Below are 21685 nucleotides of genomic sequence, written 5' to 3' on the forward strand. Positions count from 1 at the left end.
GGTATCTACCAAATAGGCTGCTGATTGTATTTTTTAATTCACCTATCAGCTATGGATTAACCATATGATTGTTTGTTTTGTGTGTGTTCTTTCCTCTTTGTATTTTACATACCATGATTATTTGGTATAGATATTTTCCACTAAATAAGGGTGCTCCGATGCTACCACTGTAATTATTTGATCATTTATTTGATATATTCTAATAATGTCAATTTAATGCTGATGAATTAAGAAAGATGGAAATAGAGGGACATGAACCCTCCGTAGACAAAAACAACATAGCAGGTCCACTACCTAGTGTTCTTGGCTTTGTAACTTTAATGATCAGAATGAACATTATTCACAGCTGTCCAAATAGGTCAGCTGAAATGATGCGAAGAATTGACAAAATCTAACACATACTGTGTAACCCAAAGGGCCAAGAGACATTATTTAAGCATCAACAGATGATAGTTTGAACTGAAGCTGAGTATCATGATCCATAACTAGGTGTGCTCACAAGAATAACCAAAAACTGTACTAGGCTTCTGTTTATTCAATTCTTCAGTTTAATTTATGTGTGGTGAAAGTTTTCCTCTGTAAAAAATTTAATGAGGCAAAACAAAAAATACCAAATGAAGTCCATCAAGGCCCATTTCCCATCTATCACAGCCATACACTAAAAAGAATCAATATATGCAAGTCACGGAAGAAACATATGGGGAAAAAAGTACATCACAAATGAAACTTATGCAGTAGCAGGCACTGAAAGCTCAATCATGCACCCAAATAATAATATTAGAGAATCAATTACAATAAAAAGTTGTAAAAATTGCCTTGGAGCAAAAATGCAACCAACATACCACATGGGTGTTTATTATGATTGCAGCAAAATTGCATTGTCTGATATTTTCATAGTTTGAAAGCATTCCACAATTGGTTCATTACCAAGTCTTTAAATATCTCTCTCAAGATAACACACTAGTGTCATTCAGGTCTTCATCAGGTATGAGGTCACAAAAATTGGTATGGATAGCATTCACTACTGAAAACAATTTTAAAACAGATGCTTTTGTAACCGGTAAGAGCAGTGTCAACTTGATAAAGCGATCTACCAATGGAAAAATCAAATGTGTATCAGTTTCAACCATCATGGCAGCTAGACTTGCAATGTCATAAAAGGAATTTAGTTTTGGTGTTCATGTTTTATAACTACACAATAATCCATGGAGAAATCTTCAGCATAAATCTCAGTAAGACGAGCAAGCTTCACCTCATCAAACTTACAGAAGTTGTTCGTTGGATCAAGACAAGAAAAATGAACTAGTAACTCCATAGAAACATCGTTGAAGCGATGAGTTATCCCTGTCATAATGGAATCAATAGAAGCAAAGAAAATCCCCTCACAATAATGATTATAATGATGATATTGAGTGACAGTTGCCCCCGTCTCCCCTTGATCGACCCGTAGCTCATATTTGTTTATCCATATCTGGTCCTGGAATCCAATCAGTGGCACAAAAACTCTTGACATCTTCAAATAATTACTCCCAGCCATTGTCCCTTGAGGTTTGCAAACATTCTTTGCAACACAAGTGATAACTCATTTGCAATGGCAATCAATTTTAACATCATCTTCAAAACGAATAAAAATTCAAAATTATCCATTATTTGTATCAGACATCCTGCGCGTTTGACAGTTGACGCTCATGTTGATGTAGAATCATTAGTACATCCAAAACTGAGTCTCACATTGTGTTAGTACAACTCAAGGTTGTATAACATGGGCCCCATTTAGTACCTCCCAAGCTAGCTAGGTTCTTTTCTTTATGGCTGCTTCCTCCAGAGGGTATCTCATCACTCTCCAACTTATTCAAAGTGGTATGGTGATGCTCTTCAGGTGATGCATCCATCATCTGACAGGATTCAACCATAGTGGTAACGACAAAGAGATACTGTCGAAGAAATTCATGAACAAATGATGAAGAGCACCTTGTGACAGTAACAAGCACTGGTTGTAGCTGGTGGGCAAAGCAGTGAACATAAAAAGCATATGGGTTCTCATCGCATATCAAAAGCTGCATGTCGTTAAATTCTTGTCTCACTTTTGAAGCTCCATCATACCCCTGTCCTTGTAGTCTAGAAATAGATAAGCCATGCTAAGCAAGCAGACCAACTAATGTTTCCTTGAATGCAGCAGCAGGTGTATCCTCTGTGAGATATTCAAGACCAAGAAATCTTCCTATAACCTTCCCTTTGTTATTCAAAGACCTGCAAACCACAAATTAAGAATATGTTAAGATAGCTCAACAATGAAACGGTAGTTAATTTCCAAGTCAATAGCATATAATGATATAAACAACAACTAACCTCTTGTGCACAATCTTTTGCACGACCCTTTTGAATCCATGGAGAAGCTATGTCTAAATTTCCAGCATGACAAGCAGTAATTTTATCAAAAGCCCTCCTGATTTCTTTGTTCCTTGTAGAAATCTATCAACTCTAGAAGATTGCCCTTGTTTATGGAAGTTGGTGATTGGCCAGGCTGAGAGAAGGCCATGCCTTGCATTAGGAGAAGTCTTGCAAAATCTAAATAAGCAAGGAAACAAATTCTGTATACATTTCCTATATCTAGACTGTTTTGTAGAGAGGACCAAAATCCTCACCACCTTTCCTTGCCTTGCTGCAAACACCGTTAGCTCCAGCAATCTTTTCTTTGATATTCCGATGCATCTATTGGTCTGTGTTGTCTCGAAGCAGAAGCTGTGCCATCCGGATTAAAATTGTTTGTAACATTAGCCTTTTTTGCGGCCCTGCCGCAGCAGCACCCTCAAGATTCCTCTTCGGCATAGGATGATGATAGGATGATAATACCTTCTCATCTCCTAAAAGTTATAAGTAATATGAGAAACATGTACATTATGAACAGAACAATTTATAAATCATAAATCCTTACCACCTAAGATCTAGCCCACAATAATACCATAATCTGACTCATAACAGGGTCAAAATGTTCACTCACAACTCGCACAACTCACAGGCCCCTCAATGCTTTCAATCTCAAGAGCTGAACGGGAGTAGAAGTAGAGCACTCACTGCCACGACCCCAGTGACCAAGCCGGAGCCACCCGCTCCCTCGCTTCCTCCATCCTCCGGGACCCGCCCAACGCACGACCCCGCTGCGCGCGGGGCGCCACCTCTGGGACCGGCGGCGGATGGCGGAGCAGGCGCCGCCGCTTGCCCTATCCGAAAAATTGCCGAGGCGCCATCGCCGACTAGGGTTTTCCCGCCGAAACGTGGAGAAATCGCCAGCGTTCGCCGCGAGATTTTCATCCTTCACCGCCTAATTCGCACGCCTTTCATAATATACCATAGCCATAGGGAGTACGAATTTTTTTATTCCACACCATTTTCTTATCTTTTCTTCTCTTTCCTTTTTTTTTCTTTCACATTTTTTCTTTTCTTTTCGGCCGGTGGATTGTTTTGTCCCTAGATCTACCTGCTAGAATACAGATATTGAAAAACCGAGATCGATCGGATCGAAGAAGGAGACTTGATTATCCTCACCTGCTCGAGGGATCTCGTACCTGGTCGCAGATATCGTCGTTTTGCCTCCTCGGAACTATCTCCTATCAGGTCGCATACAGATATCGGGCAGGTGTGGACTCACGGGCAAAACAGTCCATCCAACTAAAAATAAAAGATAAAATGGGAAGAAAAAAAGAAATAGAAGAAAAGATGAGGAAGTGGTGCGGAATAAAGAAATTCGCACTTATTGGGGCTTACATCCGAATGGGCCCGCGCGCAGGCAGGCCTTCTTATTGGGCCGCCGCTTTCTGATCCCCATGGGCCGCTGCCCATTCACCCGTTCCCTCGTGGAATCCCAAACGGATGCTTTTCCAGCCGGAAAGAAAAACTGCTTGTCTCAGATCCGAACGAAAGAGTAGGATCCCCAACCCGCAACATCGTGGCGCATTCGCACCAAACCCTAGCTTTCGCTCCACCGCCACCGCCTCACCTCACCCATGGCGCCGACGGCGGCGGCGGCGGGGCCCAGCGACGACGGGCTCCGCAAGCTGGAGTACCTCTCGCTGGTCTCCAAGGTGTGCTCGGAGCTGGAGACGCACATCGGCGTCGGCGACAAGGTGCTCGCCGAGTTCATCACCGAGCTCGGCCGCGACTCCGCCTCCGTCACCGACTTCGACGCCAAGCTCAAGGCCAACGGCGCCGACCTCCCGGACTACTTCGTCCGCACGCTCCTCACTATCATCCACGCCATCCTCCCGCCGCCCTCCGACCCGCGCAACCCTAGCTCCGCGTCGCAGCCCGCCGCTGGCACCTCTAAGTTCCCCGGCCTCTCCCGCCCCGACGACCCCGACCGCGCCCGCACCCTCCGCCTCGAGCTCGAGCGCGACGCCGAAGAGGCCGCCGCTGCCGCAGCCCCCGCACCTGCCAGGGACGACCGTGGCCGCCACCGCCGTGACGAGCGCGGAAGGGACCGCGACCATGACCGCCGCCATGATGACCGTGGCCGTGACTATGACCGTGGACGGGATTGTGACCATGGCCGTGACAGAGATAGGGATCGAGACCGAGCCCGGGATGGGGATCGATATCGTGGCCGTGATAATGGCCGCGATAGAGACCAAGATAGAAATCGAGATGATGAATGGCGGAGAGACCGAGATAAGGACAGAGGTGGAGATTTTGATAGAGATAGAGACAGGGACCATAGGCGAGGCAGGAGGTACAATGATGAGGAAGAACCCGAGCAGTTTGGTGGAAGGAAAGATGGTGCTGTTGCTAATTCCAGTGGTGAGCCAGAGCTTTACCAGGTGTACCGGGGTAGGGTGACACGGGTAATGGACACCGGTTGCTTTGTTAGGCTTGAGGATGTTCGTGGAGGACGTGAGGGTCTTGTTCACATCTCACAAATGGCCACCAGACGGGTGGCCAATGCGAAAGAGATGGTGAAGCGTGATCAGGAGGTGTATGTTAAGGTGGTTTCTGTGAAGGGCCAAAAGTTGAGTTTGTCAATGAGGGACGTAGATCAGGATACTGGGAGAGATCTCCTGCCAATACAACGTGGTGGGGATGATGCACCACGGGCAAACCCATCTGGTGGTAGTGCTAGTGGTGTTGGTGGGGGCTCTGGCAAGAGGCTGGGTCTGTCTGGGATTATGATTGCAGAGGAGGATGAGGTTGCACCTATATCACGGCGACCACTTAAGAGGATGAGCTCTCCGGAGAGGTGGGAAGCAAAGCAGCTGATTGCTTCAGGTGTCCTGGATGTGAGGGATTACCCAATGTTTGATGAGGATGGGGATGGTATGTTATACCAAGAGGAAGGGGCAGAGGAGGAGCAAGAGATTGAGCTTAATGAGGATGAACCTGCTTTCTTGCAGGGGCAGAGCAGATTTTCAATCGACATGTCACCTGTTAAGATTTTCAAGAATCCGGAGGGTTCATTGAGCCGAGCTGCTGCTCTCCAAACTGCTCTCATTAAGGAGCGGCGTGAGGTTCGGGAACAGGAACAGAGAGCAATGCTGGACTCAATCCCCAAGGATCTGAATAGGCCATGGGAAGACCCAATGCCTGATACAGGGGAGCGGCACCTTGCACAGGAACTGAGAGGTGTTGGACTTTCAGCCTACGATATGCCTGAATGGAAGAAGGAGGCATATGGAAAGGCTTTAACCTTTGGACAGAGGTCCAAGCTTTCAATACAAGAGCAGAGACAAAGTCTTCCAATATACAAGTTGAAGAAAGAGCTGATACAAGCTGTGCACGATAACCAAGTTTTGGTGGTTATTGGAGAGACTGGTTCTGGGAAAACCACACAGGTGACGCAATATTTGGCTGAAGCAGGCTATACGACCAGGGGTAAGATTGGTTGCACTCAACCTCGTCGTGTGGCTGCAATGTCTGTTGCTAAGAGAGTAGCAGAAGAATTTGGTTGTCGACTTGGAGAGGAAGTTGGTTATGCCATCCGCTTTGAGGATTGCACTGGGCCAGACACGGTTATCAAATACATGACTGATGGCATGCTTCTGCGTGAGATTCTAGTCGATGAGAACCTTTCCCAGTATTCTGTAATTATGCTTGATGAAGCGCATGAAAGGACCATCCACACAGATGTCCTCTTTGGTTTGCTAAAGCAGCTTATTAAGCGCAGATCTGACATGAGGCTTATTGTTACTTCTGCTACCCTGGATGCAGAGAAGTTCTCAGGGTATTTTTTCAATTGCAACATCTTCACAATTCCTGGAAGAACATTCCCGGTAGAGATACTCTACACCAAACAACCAGAAAGTGACTATTTGGATGCAGCATTGATCACTGTGCTTCAAATTCACTTGACTGAGCCAGAAGGTGACATCCTTCTTTTCTTGACGGGTCAAGAGGAGATTGATCATGCCTGTCAATGTCTTTATGAGAGAATGAAAGGGCTTGGAAAAGATGTTCCGGAGCTCATAATTTTGCCTGTGTATAGTGCTCTTCCCAGTGAGATGCAGTCGAAGATCTTTGATCCTGCTCCACCAGGGAAGAGGAAGGTGGTTGTTGCCACCAATATCGCTGAAGCCTCTCTAACCATTGACGGTATATATTATGTTGTCGATCCTGGTTTTGCCAAAATTAATGTTTATAATTCAAAACAAGGGCTTGATTCATTGGTCATCACTCCAATTTCTCAAGCATCAGCAAAGCAGAGGGCCGGGCGTGCTGGGCGTACTGGCCCTGGCAAGTGTTATCGTCTATACACTGAAAGTGCATACCGCAATGAAATGTCTCCCACAACAATCCCAGAAATTCAAAGGATCAACTTGGGGTCTACAGTTCTCAACATGAAGGCGATGGGAATTAATGACCTATTATCATTTGATTTCATGGACCCTCCAGCACCACAAGCACTTATATCTGCAATGGAACAATTGTACAGCCTAGGTGCTCTTGACGAGGAAGGGCTCCTTACCAAACTGGGGAGGAAAATGGCTGAATTTCCACTAGATCCACCACTTTCAAAGATGCTTTTAGCCAGTGTTGACCTTGGATGCAGTGATGAGATCCTAACTATCATAGCAATGATTCAAACTGGGAATATATTCTATAGGCCAAGAGAAAAACAAGCTCAGGCTGATCAAAAAAGGGCCAAATTTTTTCAGCCAGAAGGGGATCATCTAACTCTGCTTGCTGTATATGAGGCATGGAAGGCAAAGAACTTTTCAGGGCCCTGGTGTTTTGAGAATTTTGTTCAATCAAGATCCTTAAGGAGAGCTCAAGATGTGAGGAAGCAGCTTCTCACTATCATGGACAGGTAACTATTAATTTTCAGTAGTTTGAGCTAAAAGCCTATGTGAGGATATGCATTATATTTGTTTCCTTGCAATTCTTCTTAGAACTATTTAGTTTTATTCTTGTTAGTTTGCCTTGTACATAGGTCAATCTTGCGTTACGTATATTCCAGACTTGATTTGCCTTCAGATTATTTTGAGTTCCACTGTTCCAGTTTCTTGCCAGATACTTACAGTGTAGATTATTATTGTAATCAATTGCTTGGTTAATTATGTCAGTATTCCTCTTGTCTAGTTGTCTTGGCTCAGTTTTGCCTTTTTGTTTTTTTAGTGAAAAGGAAAGCATGTAGAGCCAAAAAGCAAACTGTAACAAATAAAGTTTGCCAACCTTATGTTTGTCATATATATTAAAAGATGGAATTGGGGGACCTATCCCAAGTTCAGATTTTGTTTTCTTTATGTGACCAGAAATATGTAGCTGGGTGTTTGTTATTTATAAATTTTAAGAGAAAAATAATACATCATTGCATATATGTAGATGTCCAATTGTTCTTATAACATGCATGCAGGTTCTAGATTTGAGGATAGCTTACTGCATTTTTATTTTAGATTTGTAGTCTATTTTGTTTGAACCCGTTGCAAATTACAATGCATAAGCATGATGCTAGTGTGATACATATAGATTAGTTATCACATATAATCCAGCTAGCATGCGTAGTGCATAAGCAATTATGCAGTGATTTGTGAGAATGTACGCTAAAGACATGATAAAAAAAGGAAAAACAGGTAGGGAAGTGTACACTAATTTGTGTAAGTACTATTGAAGAATATAGCTACAGTTATTAACTACACATATTTTGATCTGAAACTGGGTTGTAAGTACAAAGGTTTTACTTGATAGTATGTTGATATTAATTCAGATGCGGACGGTACGTGGTTTCTGTGGATGAACTCGACTATTCTTCTGCGACTGGTTCATTCCTTTTCTTGTTAAGAGAGATTGTTGTTTTAGAAAGAACATGGGGGAAATTTTTAGACGACTTTGCAGTGTACCCATTGTACTTCGTATGATTGAGGTCTTTTGCGCATTCTAGTTTTAGAAGCTACTTGAACTGGAAAGATGAAGTTATTTTGTGATGGACAAAGTAACATATGTCACTAATACTTTTTAGATGAACGGTTGTCTTTTGAGTTTATTTAAGAGTAACAAGGATGTCTGATGAAACAATGGATATGCTAACATATTCCCCAATCTGTGCAGATATAAACTGGACATTGTTTCAGCCGGGAGAAACTTCACAAAAATAAGGAAAGCAATCACTGCTGGTTTTTTCTTCCACGCTGCCAGGAAGGATCCCCAGGAGGGATACAGAACCTTGGTTGAGAACCAGCCTGTGTACATACACCCAAGCAGCGCATTGTTCCAGCGGCAGCCTGACTGGGTCATCTACCATGAGCTTGTGATGACGACGAAGGAATATATGCGGGAGGTAACCGTGATCGACCCCAAGTGGCTCACCGAGCTAGCCCCAAGGTTCTACAAGTCGGCAGATCCAACCAAGATGAGCAAGAGGAAGAGACAGGAGAGGATTGAGCCCCTGTACGACAGGTACCATGAGCCCAACTCCTGGCGTCTCAGCAAGCGCCGAGCTTGATGGCGCACCCTCACGATGTTTTTCATGTTCTTGATCGAATTCCAAACTGGAAAATTTTGGTGTAGCTGTAAATATTAATGTGATGTGTTCTCTAGATACGACTGCTGTTACTAGCTGAGAATGTATTGACACATGTAATGTAGCTGGACTCTGTCCTTTGTTGAGACAGTTACATGTTTGCCTAATTGCTAGCCAGTTGTCTGTTGAGAATCTTGAGATAATTTTGATGGCCTGATAGTGACTTGGTGATTACTTATGAGCGAATTCGTCATGTATTCATGTGCGTAACAGGGCATTAACTCCATCTAATTCCGAATGCTTATCGTTGTCGAAATGTGCTTGAGAGCACCTACAAAGTGTTTATTAACTCCCTCTACTAATTGATACATAAGCAATTTAAGTGACATGGAGAAAAAAGAGGGATGGAGAGGAAAGACATTATTCATAACAATGGCTTAGCGTTGACTTTTAGTATTTATTAAAATAAACTTTTATTAAAGTAAACTTTGTTTAAACTTCGTAGTATGATGATAGATAAAAATTTTGTTGCACAAGGGTGGATAAAAATGAAAGTAGTGTACTAAAAAAAATATTTGTTACATTAATTAAGAAAATCATACTTGACTCTATCTTTGCACGTACCATTGTAAAATAATTTATTGCTGCTGACATGGATCAGTTAAGAGCCCATAGTGGGCTATACCTTTGAATATGCCCTAACTATGTGCTTAGTAATGCCAGTAGAAGACAATCTTTTTTTATTCATAGAGCATCACCAACAGGCATCGTAATCTCATCTAAATCCTTAATTGGTGAAAGACTCCTTCCAACGGATCTCCTAACCACCAGCCTCCCCTCCATAAAAGAAAAAAACCGAGTTGCCTTTCCTGAATGAAATTGCTCTCCTAAAGTTCAGAGTCGCGTTTGCTCCTAATTCATCGTTTACAGCTCCTTCCCGCACGAGGCGAAAATGTTCCCCCTCTAGGCATTTCATCACGAGGCGGCGCGATAGCAGATCAAGCCCTCGTGCCAGCGAATCAAGTCGTGTTGCTGCAGGCGTCGTCTTCTCTTGTACACCTAGTTGCAGATCAAGCGACACCACCCGCCACCCGAAGCTCATGTGTCTCCTTGTTTCTTCTTAAACCTAACAAAAGGGTGTCTGCCGCTAGTGTCCAGTGGTCAGGGTTGGCCATTCTTGGCCTCTTAAAATTGAGCTTCATGAGTCGATATCTTGTACACCAGATGTGATAAGCTTTTAAATTCTTAAGAAGAGAACATCTCCTTATTGGACTAAGCAACCCCTAGAATGCTAGCTCTGCTAGTTAACCATCACTGACACTTAGATTGTAGCATCGACTCTTGTCATCGCTAAATCTTTGCATGTAGTTAGGAACCGACTCATCTACTCTTTGCTAGAGAGTCGCTAAATCTGTCAGCCTCTTCTCACTTATACCAGCAAAGAAATATTTATGAAATTGTTTTCCCAGATCAACCCAACTTATAATGGAGTTTGGGGATAGAAATGAAAACCACGTGAAATTCAATCTGTAAAGTGAAAATGGAAAAAAGAAATCTAACCTTCAAGGCATTATTAGTCGATGCTTCTCTAAACTATGCTAGGAATCACTTGACATGTTCAATTCTAAAACATCATCCTGCCCTGATAACTTAGAGAAATTTAGGACCCTGTATCGGTGAGGAAGTGGTACTGTATCGAACTATTTAGGATCTGCCCTTCCATACATAAAGGTTGTTCCTTCAGTCTCAAACCAAACTATATCCTCATAACCTAGCAATCCTATCGACTCATTCTTCTTCTCTAAATTGCCCCTCGACATAGTATTGTGGTGCTCCCCCTGTATCGACTCTCTCCTAGGTTGATTCTAGTCTTGATTAGGCTGATCAACTCATACTGGTATTGGGGTTGTGGCATCGACCGATATTGATGTTGTGGATTATTTTGAGGTTGATCTCAATAATAAGCAACATTAGGATATTATGTGAGATTACTGAAATTTTCTCTAGACACCTTATGGATTGTATCTAGCAATTCATCGTTATTCGTCGTACAAGTTTCCTTAGGTAATTCCATCTTGACCAGCCTATAGCTCATGGATGTAGCCCCTTTGAGGAAATAAATAGGTCCCTTAGGTAACTCCTAGGCTACTCATCCATCCAAAACTTTCTTGATAAAACCCTAGAAGGTCTTAACTAGGGTTGTCAATGGGGCAGAGCGGGGCTGGGTTGGACAAGAATGGCCCCGACCCCGAAATTGAAAACAGGGCGAAACGCTCCCCCGGCCCTGACCCCGACGGATCCCATGACTCGAACCGGGGGCCTTGGTGCCTCCGAAGAAAAAGTGCACTGAGAGAAATGGGGGACTCACCTCCGCTCGCCGGAGAAGGTGTGAATACGTTGGTTGTTGTGCGTCCGCTCCGCACCCCCACCGGTCGACCGTCACGCAGCTCCGCCGCAGCATCATCGTGTCGGGCCGGTGCGCTGCCCAAGCGTTGTGCCGACACTTCCACCGCTGCCGAAGCCACCCCATAGACCGTCATCGCGCCACCGCTAAAGCTGCCTCATAGGCTGCAGCTCCGCCACCGCTGCAGCCGTCGACGTCGGCACCGCTTTTGAGTCACGGGTGAGAGTGAGAGAATGAGAGGCAGTCACTAGGGTTTATGTTGGGCCTTTACACTATTGGGCCTTCCATTTCACTATGTTTTGATGTCTAATTGATGTCCCCTAGTCCCCACGGGTGAAAAATCACCCCCGAGGGCCCACTGGGGCCCCGACCACACAGTGGAATTTGCCATTCCTAGTCTTAACCAATACACCTAACTAGTGAATGAGCGCATGATGAACAACCGAATCAACCATCTCATGCACGGTCTGATGCGGTTCATTCTCCTGAGCACTAGAATGTCCATGAACTATCGGTCTTGGATGTTGTTTCTTGTGTATCAGACCCGAGTCACGCTAAAGGATTCTAGGCAAAGCTTCTAACATTCTTCTACTGATTATTTCACATGTGTTTGTTGTTCTTTTGTGACATTATCCAATACTACTGGGATGATGTTTTTGGATTCCATCTCCTTAGACAACATGCATGTTAGCCCTTGACTTCAATAAAAATTTTTCGAGGAGACAAATTAATTTGGTAATGATAGTTGAGAGAGGCACTATACTTGGTTTTGTGGTTTATGGATAAATCAAACTCAGCCAATAGTTGAAGGAGGCCTTATGGACCTTTTCCTCAAACAGAAGAAACTTTCTTGGCTTTTTACTACTTTGTTGTATACATATGCTTTATTCTTTTGCCCTAATACGATTCAATTCTCTTCCAAGTATAAACTCTACCTAAATCTCTCAATACCAGTGGGATTTATCTCTAGCAAAGTAAGATTGTAAAAAAAGAAACATATGTCAACAATTCTCCTTGACAACAACAAACTGATCACCCATATAGTTGTCTTTTGGTTGTTTTGTTAAGAGTAGCAAAAAGAAGCATGAACCATTTATACTTATCATTTGAATGACTCACCGCATAATGCAGTAATTTGGTTTTTGACTTTTTGTTTATTCTATAGCAAAACAATATGCACCCATAGATTATAAACAAAACGACAAGATAATATAATGCGCATTTATTTGCTGCTAGATAAATGATTTGATTTATTGATTAGGATACAATTTAATGCACATTATCTTTCTTTGCGCTATTTAAACACCACAATGGATGGGTGCATCCTGAGTTCTATTTCTCTCTTTCAGAAGCATAAGGGACTTTTTCTTCGTGTTTCTCTTCATATAGTTTGTTATTTCTTCCATTGCATCTCATACCAACACTTCGTGATGTCAACTAGCCAAGTTCTTGTTGAGCGGCTTATTCTTGATCTATTAGATCCAAAGCTCAAAGAGCATGCCCTTGCAGAGCTACGCAAGGTAATATATATTTTCCGTAATTATCTATTATATTGATTCTTTTATTTGGAATTAAAGGGTCATCTTGTTTGTAATTGCATATTTACTCGTATAGCCAATACAGTAAGGTCCCCTTCTTGGTTCAAATTTTTCAAAAGGCAAACATTTTGCTTAAGATTATTGGAACATATTGACATCTCGAGCAGTAGATAGATGCATGAATTGAGGTTAAAGATGGATTGTAGAAAAATGCATGGAATGTAGAGAGAGAGAAAGAAAGGGGGGGGGAGGGGTGAATGTCCATCCATGGTGCCACTAGTTGCTTGTGCCGGACCAATGGAACCATGCATGATAGAGTTATGGAAGATGTAATCTAGTTTGTTGGTAGCGTGACAAGGATAAATTTGGGTACAAAGAGGAAAACCTCAATTTCTTCCTCTTAGAGTTTCTTCTAGCACTAGAAGAGCAATGAATTTTGGAAAAGCCACCAAAAGGATTTTTTTTGTTTTGGTTCGAATGTCAGTAGAAAGCCAAAACAAAATAGGCCTATATTAAGTTATGAAAATTAAGTGGTACACACTTATTGCAGTATAGAAAAGTATGTAACATAAACCGAAATGCATCCAAAATCACAACGGTTCAAAATTTACTCACATTGTGAACTCCTTTTTTTTCCTTAAATGGAAAGCCCATATATGACCAAAAAGGTTCTGCACATAGCATACAACTTCCAAAAAGCTAAAATAACTGACAACATAGAAGAAAAAACAAACCAAATATATATCTTTCTCAAGGAAATAGAAATCCCCCCGTTTAAAAATTAGAAAACAAGGGAACAAGAATGTTTGAAATAATAAACTAGAACTAAAACCAACGCACAAAGAAAGCATAACATTTGTATGAAACGGAAATATTTCATTGTACCCCTTAACATACACCAGTGGGTCTCCTTAAGATATTAGTAGATTCATGAACTCTTTTAGAGGTTAGGAAGAATACACAACAAATTGTCCATCTGGTTTGGTAATTCATAACATTGTAGACAAGGTTCAAGTCAATCGTCTAAAATTGTAAGTGTTAATATCATTAAAAATATTTAGTTTGAAAACATTAGAACAACATGTATAGATAAGACTTAAAATTACTTTAATAAAGTAAAAAAATATATGTTTTTATTTTATATTTTATAACAGAAAATCTTAGTAAAAGTTAAGTTTGGGAGACTATCTTGTTGTCCAAAACAATAGGAATGATAAAATTGGAGGGAGTGGTTAGTAGCATCAGAAAAAGTGTCACCATAGGGTGTGTACTACATTGCAGCCGGTTAAAAATCCGTGGTTGCTCCATAAGGTCGCTGGACTCTAGGCCCCTAGTACTGTAATATATTAATTATTTAGTAGAAACTATTTTCATCATAATTCGCCAAATAATTAATCGTTATTTATTTTTATGGTTGATTGATTTTGTTTTGGTCCTTACATAAAAAAAAAAACTTGGTCATTGAGGTGCTATATCGTCATACAAAGAAAAAAAAGGTATCATTTAGTGATGTTGTTCTTTGTATTTTTAGAAGAGAGAGTTATTTCCGGATTTGGCTCCAATGTTGTGGCACTCCTTTGGCACAATTATTGCGCTGCTCCAGGTATGAACATTCTTCACTACTACTTTATCTATTGTGTACCCAATACACACCCCAAAAAAGTGTTTTTTTAATGCCAGATATTCTCTACAATTCAGCATTGAAAACACATTGAGTTGCTTATTATATCAAATATTGTGCTAATTAATGGGGCTTTATTAATGTTTGAGCTCACCTTTATTAGTGTTAACAGATACTTACCTCTTCTTATTCTTGCTGTAATAAACAGGAGATTATAGTAGTCTACCCTGCACTTTCACCCCCAACATTATCATTACCTGCTTCAAATAGAGTCTGCAATGCACTCGCACTTCTTCAGGTACACACACTAAGAAAAAGAAAACAACACTAGAAATATTACTGCTACTATTTTCCATCTATCATTTTTTGTGTTCACCTTCCTTTTATTTTACTTGTTTCTTTATTGCAGTGTATTGCATCCCATCCAGAGACCAGGAGACATTTCTTACAAGGTAATGAGCACGGTCCTTTGTATGCCCTATCTGAAGGATACTGATGATGTATATTTGTTGATTATCTGCCATCCTACATTCCGACATATCAATGTACTGCTAATTCATTATCTTGTGGAATTAGGCATTCCATTAGGCCTATCTAGAATTTTAGATATTCTACAGTGTTTGTTTTTCACTCTTATGGTACAAATTACAAATTAACCTTTTAGCTTTGAGATTCATTTGTGACATTCACTCTTTTGACCCTTTCATTTTTCAGCTCGTATTCCACTGTACCTGTGTGCATTTTTGCAAACTGAAAGCAAGACCAGACCTTTTGAATACTTGCGGCTGACCACTTTGGGTGTCATTGGTGCTCTTGTTAAGGTAATTCATAAACGGAAACTGTGCTTCGGTAGGAATTAATGCCCTTTATTTGACAACAAAAAGTCATTTATTATTGTGTAAATTCTTTAGCTGAGCATGAAACTTTCTATTGTATTGAAGTAAAAGATCGAACAGTTAACTTCCTTCACAACAAATCATAAATGTTTGATTATTCATGGGATGTGCAATTTCCAGTTCACACAGTAACTTGGTGTATTTTAAGAAAACCATTACTTTATAAAAGCAGTATTCACTTTAATGTTTCTTCTCATTCCTGAAATCTTTTGTCATGCATAGCACAATGCAATGAACCCTACAGTTTACACCCAAAATAACTGGAAAAGATATAGCTATCATCTCATTATTCGCAGCACATGATACAGCTATTAGTCTCTGACAGAGACCAGCCACCAGCTCATCAACATCACTGAGCTTCAATTCAACTGTTTTTCAATTTATACCAGTTTAAATAGTATAGAGATAGCATAAACTATCTTAATCATCAAGAGTTATTCCTTCCATATTTACATAAATGGTATTGTTAACTTTATTCGGTCAAACTTTTGAGAATTTGGCCACCAATAGCTCTCAAAATATTTAATAGTTTCAAAACATAAAAATCATATAGGTAGACTTTTTCTTTATGAGTAATTTAAAATATTATAATTTTGTTAGATATTATTGCTACATTCTAATAGAAAAGTAATGGTTTAAGTTACGCATAAATCACCAAATAAAGTCAAGAATATATATTTTTGAATATAGAGCTAGTATAAACTTCATGGTTCAGTGTTGTATAGTTTGCAAACAAAGACAAATTAATTAGTATCAATGGCTAAAAAGGCAAAGCCTTGAAGGGACCAATAACTTAAATTATAAACATACAAAATATGAAATCGTTCCCTTTTTAAACATGCCTATGATGAATTAAAACGAAGCTTCTTTTACTTGTTATAATGCAGGCTGACGATAAAGAAGTCATCAATTTTCTGCTGCAATATGAATTTGTTCCTCTGTGCATGCACGCCATGACGACAGGCAGTGAGCTTTCAAAAACTGTAAGTAGCCAGCCATATCAGTCCTCACCTAAAAGAACATCACCTTTTATGTCTTTTAGTATTCTTTCATGTGTAAAGTTTGACAGAAGCACATTTCTATGTTCACCTAGAATCAGCTCAAAGTATACTTTAATTAGGTCCTGCACATATGGAATACACTGTAGTAATTCATTGATTTATACAATGCTTAGCTATTGATAATGTGTAAGAAGTCCACTGTGTACCTTTGCTATGTGTGCCATATTTGCATTTTTAGATGTGAATTTTAAGTTATGTACACTCTTTCAGTTAATGTTTTTCTTCCCTAGACTATAGCCACAGAAAACCATAAGTTAGCCCTTGTAATCTGCAGCCAAGCCTTGGCCGGTTATTTGTGTATGTATCTTTAAAGGGATATGCTATGGGGCTCTGAATTGCTGATAGCATTCTAGTACCAATATTATTTTCAGTAGAAGATTCTCGATCTTTGATTTAGAATTTAGTAGAAAAAACATTGTACTATTAGTAGTTCATGCAGTAGTATAAATAGATTTGATCCATTAGATTAGAGAAAAAATAAACAGCTTATATTAGTTGTAGTGCCAGTAGAGAGTATTGTTAAATACCTAATCTTTAAACGGTTAATTGGATCCATGCCATTATAAATTTGATTATTTTAAAAAATACCATTACTACTCGACTAATCGGAATAATCTCGTTCTAATCTTAGAACTATTCGAGATATGCCACTATACATTTATTCAGTGCACTTTAAAAAAATTTAGACCATATTATCCTATGTGTTGTTCACCACTCTCTTCAAAAGACTGCTTAAAGTAGAAGGCAATTTGGTACAAAAAATTTCTAAATTCACTGAAGGGCTACGTAGTGACATATCTTAAATAGTTGTGAAATAGTAATAGTATATTTTAAAAATATGCAAAATTTATAATGGCATGGATCTAAGTAACCCATCTTTAAAAGGCTCGGGTGTCTCTTTGTCAACTATTGATTATTTCACCAAAAAAAAAATCAGGTGGAAGTAAACTCCAGAAACAGGCACAAGCATAGTCTGAAGTTTTTGTAAATAAGGGCCCTTAGTTTGGTACTAGCTGTTAGACAAAATTACTTTCATTTACTGATTTACTCAAATATATGCGCAGGTTGCAACTTTTGTTATTGAAAAGATTGTCCTGGATGATGTGGGGCTTGGTTACATTTGTGCCACCGCAGATCGGTTCTTCGCTGTGGGAACTGCTTTAGCAAGCATGGTCACTTCACTGGACGACAAGCCCTCCCCAAGGTTGCTGAAGCACATTATCCACTGTTACCTCAGGATCACAGAAAATCCCAGGTTTGTTTTTCTCACTTCCTTGTTGCAGAACTCATGTACGTTTCCGGCCAAAAACTTGTTCTAAATCGCCGGCAATGCCGTTTCTTCCCCCTCTGCAATAACCCAGGGGCCTTGAGGCACTGCAGACCTCCCTTCCTATCACACTGAAAGATGGGACATTCAACAACCTTGTTAAGGTGAGTTCTGCACTCTAGTTGTCACTTGTCACCAATAATTCTCTGCCATTACACTGAACAAAACTAAACTGGTGATAATTGCAATCAGCTGATGGATATGGTTTTTTTGAACTACAAATGCAGGATGACCCTACAATGCAAGAGTGGCTCCAACAACTGCTGGTTAAAGTGACAAGTGGAAAAGTGGGAGGATGGCCTCCTTCAGTTCTTGGTGGCCTGCCGAAGATATAAACAAAACCTGATTGCTTTGCAGATACCTAAGATGATGGACTATGTCATTTTCTGCAGTGCATGCAAGAGACTTGTTTTATGCTTTCATCGTTTTGAACATCTACAAACAAAATAAATTTGAGAACTGCTCTCGTATTGAGACTTATTTTATGATATGTTGGGTGTTGGTTTAAATTCTTCTGCAGAATTTATTATATCGGCATGATAATATTGAACTAACTGTTGCAGGAAAGTAAATTGAGTTTTGTCAGTCAAATTTCCATTATCTAGAAAATTGTGGTTGATGTTCTGTTGTTCTTGTATGGAAGATTTTGTGTTCGACAATGGAATACAGAAGAATATGTTAGTTTTGTCGACTAATTTACTGCGCTTTTCCGAGGTCAAGATTTGAGAATTGATGAAATATGTATTCCTGATCCTGTACTCGCTGTGCTTTTGGAAATACAGGTATTATAATGCAAGATCCAGTACTACGGACATACTCCCTCCATATTTTTTTATATGACGCCGTTGACTTTTTAGGTTCATGTTTGACCATTCGTCTTATTCAAAAAAATTATATAATTATTAATTATTTTGTTATAATATGATTTATTATTATAGAAACTTTAATTATGCATTATAATTTTGCATATTTGGATATAAATTTTAAATAAGACGAATGATCAAACGTGATTCTAAAAATCAACGGTGTCATACATAAAAAAATATAGAGAGAGTATCTTTCTTCAATTTGGCTGTTTGAATATGAGCTTCATGAAGTGATCATCTTTCGAAACCTGGTGTGAGCTGAATCCAAACACTGAATTCGGAGCACTTCCCCTTTCCTTCATTGCAAGGAATAGAAATGATCTGTTTGATTTTGTTGGTTGATCTCGGGTTAATTGAGACCAAGTCGTGCATGGACGAGATCCAGCAACCTACACACACACGTCCTGTTTTTTTTTTCTCTGTAGGATCGTCCCTAAATCTGACTGCGCCATATGAAAGCAGAAAATGTCTCCGTGTGTTATGTGACAATCTCTCACACGGTTAAGCAACTCCCCAAAACCCTAAAACTAAATCTTGATCCATAGACGCTCTGGAGGATGTAGCAGGTTGGTTTTCATTTGGACTTCTTGGAGTCTGAGTGGATCTTGTTGGACTCTGTTTCTAATGTTTTTTACTATTCAAATACCGTATGCTACTCTTTGGTTACCGCTGATCTTGTTGGACTACTCGTTGTTGATCTTGTTGGACTCTGGTTACTCACTGATTTAACGAGAAATTGGTTATGCCACTCTCAATAATAGTTGGTTTTGCCAGAATGCCACTTCACAGATTCACACATTTAAAATGCCACTCCGAACACGTGACCAACATTTATTTTACCATTTTGGCTACTCCAGGCATTTTTGTTGCTTTTGCCAGCTTGGAGGGACAAAAATACCCCTGTAATCTCGTTGCTCCAGCAACAGCTTCACCACCACCAGCTTGTTCATCTTCTCAAGGACGCCACTTAGCTTCATGCTCATGGCGGCGTGGAACTGGAGGGGATTGTGCGGCGTCAAGTAGCTGAGCACCTTGCGGGCGGTGGAGCCGCCGATCTGTGCCTCCCGGCGGAGCGCCTCGTAGCGGAAGTCGTTGACATGTTCTTGCATGTTGAGATTCAGAAGAGCAACCTGGATATCTATCACCGGTTGAGCCACTACACATGGAGCAAACAAATGACATGTTCTTGTATGTACTGTACTAATTACTTCATGCATAAACTTAATTATGTGGTTCCGTTGGTAGCTGCTGCAAATTCTTTGCATTGTAAAATTAAACCTAAAAACTGGCCTGAAAATATCTTTCTCATAACACACCGAGTCTGAAGAATATGTCTTGTGAGTGAATTTGTGTTGAGTGCGCCCCGTAGAAAAGCAATTTCAGTTATCAATCTAGCATGTTGTTTAATTCGTCCACCGCTTCACGCCTTCACGGCGGGGCTGGCGTCGCTCTTCGTCTCGGCGTCGGGCAGCATGCACTGGACGGCCAGCAGCTGGCGCTCCAGCTTGCGGCGGTCGCTATCGATGCCGCACGCGGGGGTGACGCACTGGACGAGTGCGTCGGTCGCCTTGCCGGCCGCCGCATGCACGACGAGGAGGAGCAGCGATTCCACCATGGCCACTACCTAATTCGCTCGACCGCCGTGGCAGCAGGCCGAAGCGGCGCTCGCGCTGCTCGTCGAGTGGTTTCTCGAGTCGTCCGGCAGCGTGGCCCTCACCGCGGCGAAGCATCCCAAGCTCAAAGCCTTCCTTCGCCAGGTTGGGCTGCCGGAGCTGTTGCTGGCCGAGCTCGTCGGCACACGCCTCAACGCGCGCTTCGCCGAGGCGCGCATCCGTGAGACGCGGTTCTTCCAGCTCGCGGTCGACGGGTGGCGCGAACAGGCCATCATCCTCTGCGTCAACCTCCCAAACGGCATGTTCGTGTTCCAGCGCGTCGTGTTGGAGCGGCGACGGAGATGAAGGAACGACGATGCTGTACGACATCGCCGGGCGGGGAAGAGGAAAGATGAGAGAGCACCGGTGTCTGTTCTGCCTCTCATACTTCTACAACCTCCAGGGGTATTTTTGTCCCTCCAAGCCGGCAAAAGCAGCAAAAATGACTGGAGTGGCCGAAATGGCAAAATAAATGCCCATCACATGTTCAGAGTGACATTTTAAATATACGAATCCGTAGAGTGACATTCTAGCAAAACCAACTATTGATAGTGACATAATGTCCAATTTCTCCTGATTTGATATACGTGTTACTGAAACTGAAAAGGTGCCAACTCACACCTATCGCCATAAAATCCAACTGTTCCCATCAGCTCTGTTTGCAATTCTTTCGTACTCTCTTCTCCATGCATGGCTATGTTTAGTTTCCATAAAGTTTCCCAAAAACATCCCATCGAATTTTTAGACATCTAAATGAATAATTAAATATACATGAACATTAAAACTAATTACACAATTATGGAGAAAATCATGAGACGGATCTTTTAAGCCTAATTAGTATGTGATTAGCCATAAGTGCTACAGTAAACTACATATGCTAATAACGGATTAATTAGGCTCAAAAGGTTCGTCCCGCAGTTTCTTGGCGAAATCTGTAATTTATTTTGTAATTAGACTACGTTTAATACTTCAAATGTGTCTCTGTATATCTGATTTGATGTTTTTGAAAAAAAAAACTGAACAAGGCCTCAATCGAACTGTCCATATTCCTTGGCTGACATGGCTCAGTCTCAGTTTTGTGAATTCTAGAGGGGATCACTGCTATACACAGGATTTGGTCATGACCATTTTATTGCAGCTCACTACATATGAATCTAATGGGTGATGACATATTTGCGAACGAAAAATAATTTATGAATAAAATTTTATATATATGTTCTTAGTAATCTAAAAACCAAGACTAAAAATAAAGTACAATGAGAAATCCCCCAAAAAAAACTTTAAATTTAAAGTTAAAAATTTAAATTTTAGCTTATAAGCATCAGCAGAAGTGAAGAGATAAAGGTGTAAAACAACTCCTGATGCTATTTGAACAA

At 40.9% G+C, this 21685-nt stretch overlaps 2 protein-coding genes and 1 long non-coding RNA gene across 5 annotated transcripts; 2 read left to right on the forward strand and 1 right to left on the reverse strand.

Annotated features, from left to right (window-relative positions):
* Positions 1 to 502: 502 nt before the first annotated feature.
* On the reverse strand, positions 503 to 3682 carry LOC107303487. 3 transcript variants are annotated; one of them, XR_001549492.2, is made up of 3 exons: positions 3076 to 3682; positions 2350 to 2864; positions 503 to 2250 (listed from the first exon to the last, which is right to left on the reverse strand). It is a non-coding gene; the product is annotated as an uncharacterized LOC107303487 (long non-coding RNA). The 3 variants fall into 3 exon arrangements; XR_005811044.1 differs by having other exon boundaries at positions 2350 to 2524; positions 2649 to 3682; XR_001549493.2 differs by having other exon boundaries at positions 2350 to 2524; positions 2646 to 3682.
* Positions 3683 to 3932: 250 nt separating this feature from the next.
* LOC102720405 (probable pre-mRNA-splicing factor ATP-dependent RNA helicase DEAH5) lies at positions 3933 to 9147 on the forward strand. Its single transcript, XM_040520485.1, has 2 exons — positions 3933 to 7294; positions 8533 to 9147. Exons 1-2 carry the CDS (start codon positions 4005 to 4007, stop codon positions 8924 to 8926), a joined length of 3684 nt encoding a protein of 1227 aa, XP_040376419.1. The 5' UTR covers positions 3933 to 4004; the 3' UTR covers positions 8927 to 9147.
* A 3631-nt stretch (positions 9148 to 12778) lies between these two features.
* LOC102720681 (CCR4-NOT transcription complex subunit 9-like) lies at positions 12779 to 18126 on the forward strand. Its single transcript, XM_006648500.1, has 9 exons — positions 12779 to 12868; positions 14418 to 14489; positions 14716 to 14805; positions 14917 to 14959; positions 15222 to 15328; positions 16291 to 16386; positions 17529 to 17719; positions 17826 to 17895; positions 18019 to 18126. Exons 1-9 carry the CDS (start codon positions 12779 to 12781, stop codon positions 18124 to 18126), a joined length of 867 nt encoding a protein of 288 aa, XP_006648563.1.
* Positions 18127 to 21685: the final 3559 nt, after the last annotated feature.

The sequence above is a fragment of the Oryza brachyantha genome, chromosome 2 (assembly GCF_000231095.2).
Source record: "Oryza brachyantha chromosome 2, ObraRS2, whole genome shotgun sequence".
Classification (NCBI taxonomy): domain Eukaryota; kingdom Viridiplantae; phylum Streptophyta; class Magnoliopsida; order Poales; family Poaceae; genus Oryza; species Oryza brachyantha.

What these genes read in the sequence shown, in the direction of transcription:
- LOC102720681 (XM_006648500.1), top strand. Translation starts at nt 12,779, where the DNA reads ATGTCAACTAGCCAAGTTCTTGTTGAGCGGCTTATTCTTGATCTATTA. An exon ending in CAATTATTGCGCTGCTCCAG is followed by an intron (nt 14,490 to 14,715) that starts GTATGAACATTC and finishes TGTAATAAACAG; the next exon opens with GAGATTATAGTAGTCTACCC. An exon ending in ATGCACTCGCACTTCTTCAG is followed by an intron (nt 14,806 to 14,916) that starts GTACACACACTA and finishes TCTTTATTGCAG; the next exon opens with TGTATTGCATCCCATCCAGA.
- LOC102720405 (XM_040520485.1), top strand. Translation starts at nt 4,005, where the DNA reads ATGGCGCCGACGGCGGCGGCGGCGGGGCCCAGCGACGACGGGCTCCGC. An exon ending in CTTCTCACTATCATGGACAG is followed by an intron (nt 7,295 to 8,532) that starts GTAACTATTAAT and finishes CAATCTGTGCAG; the next exon opens with ATATAAACTGGACATTGTTT.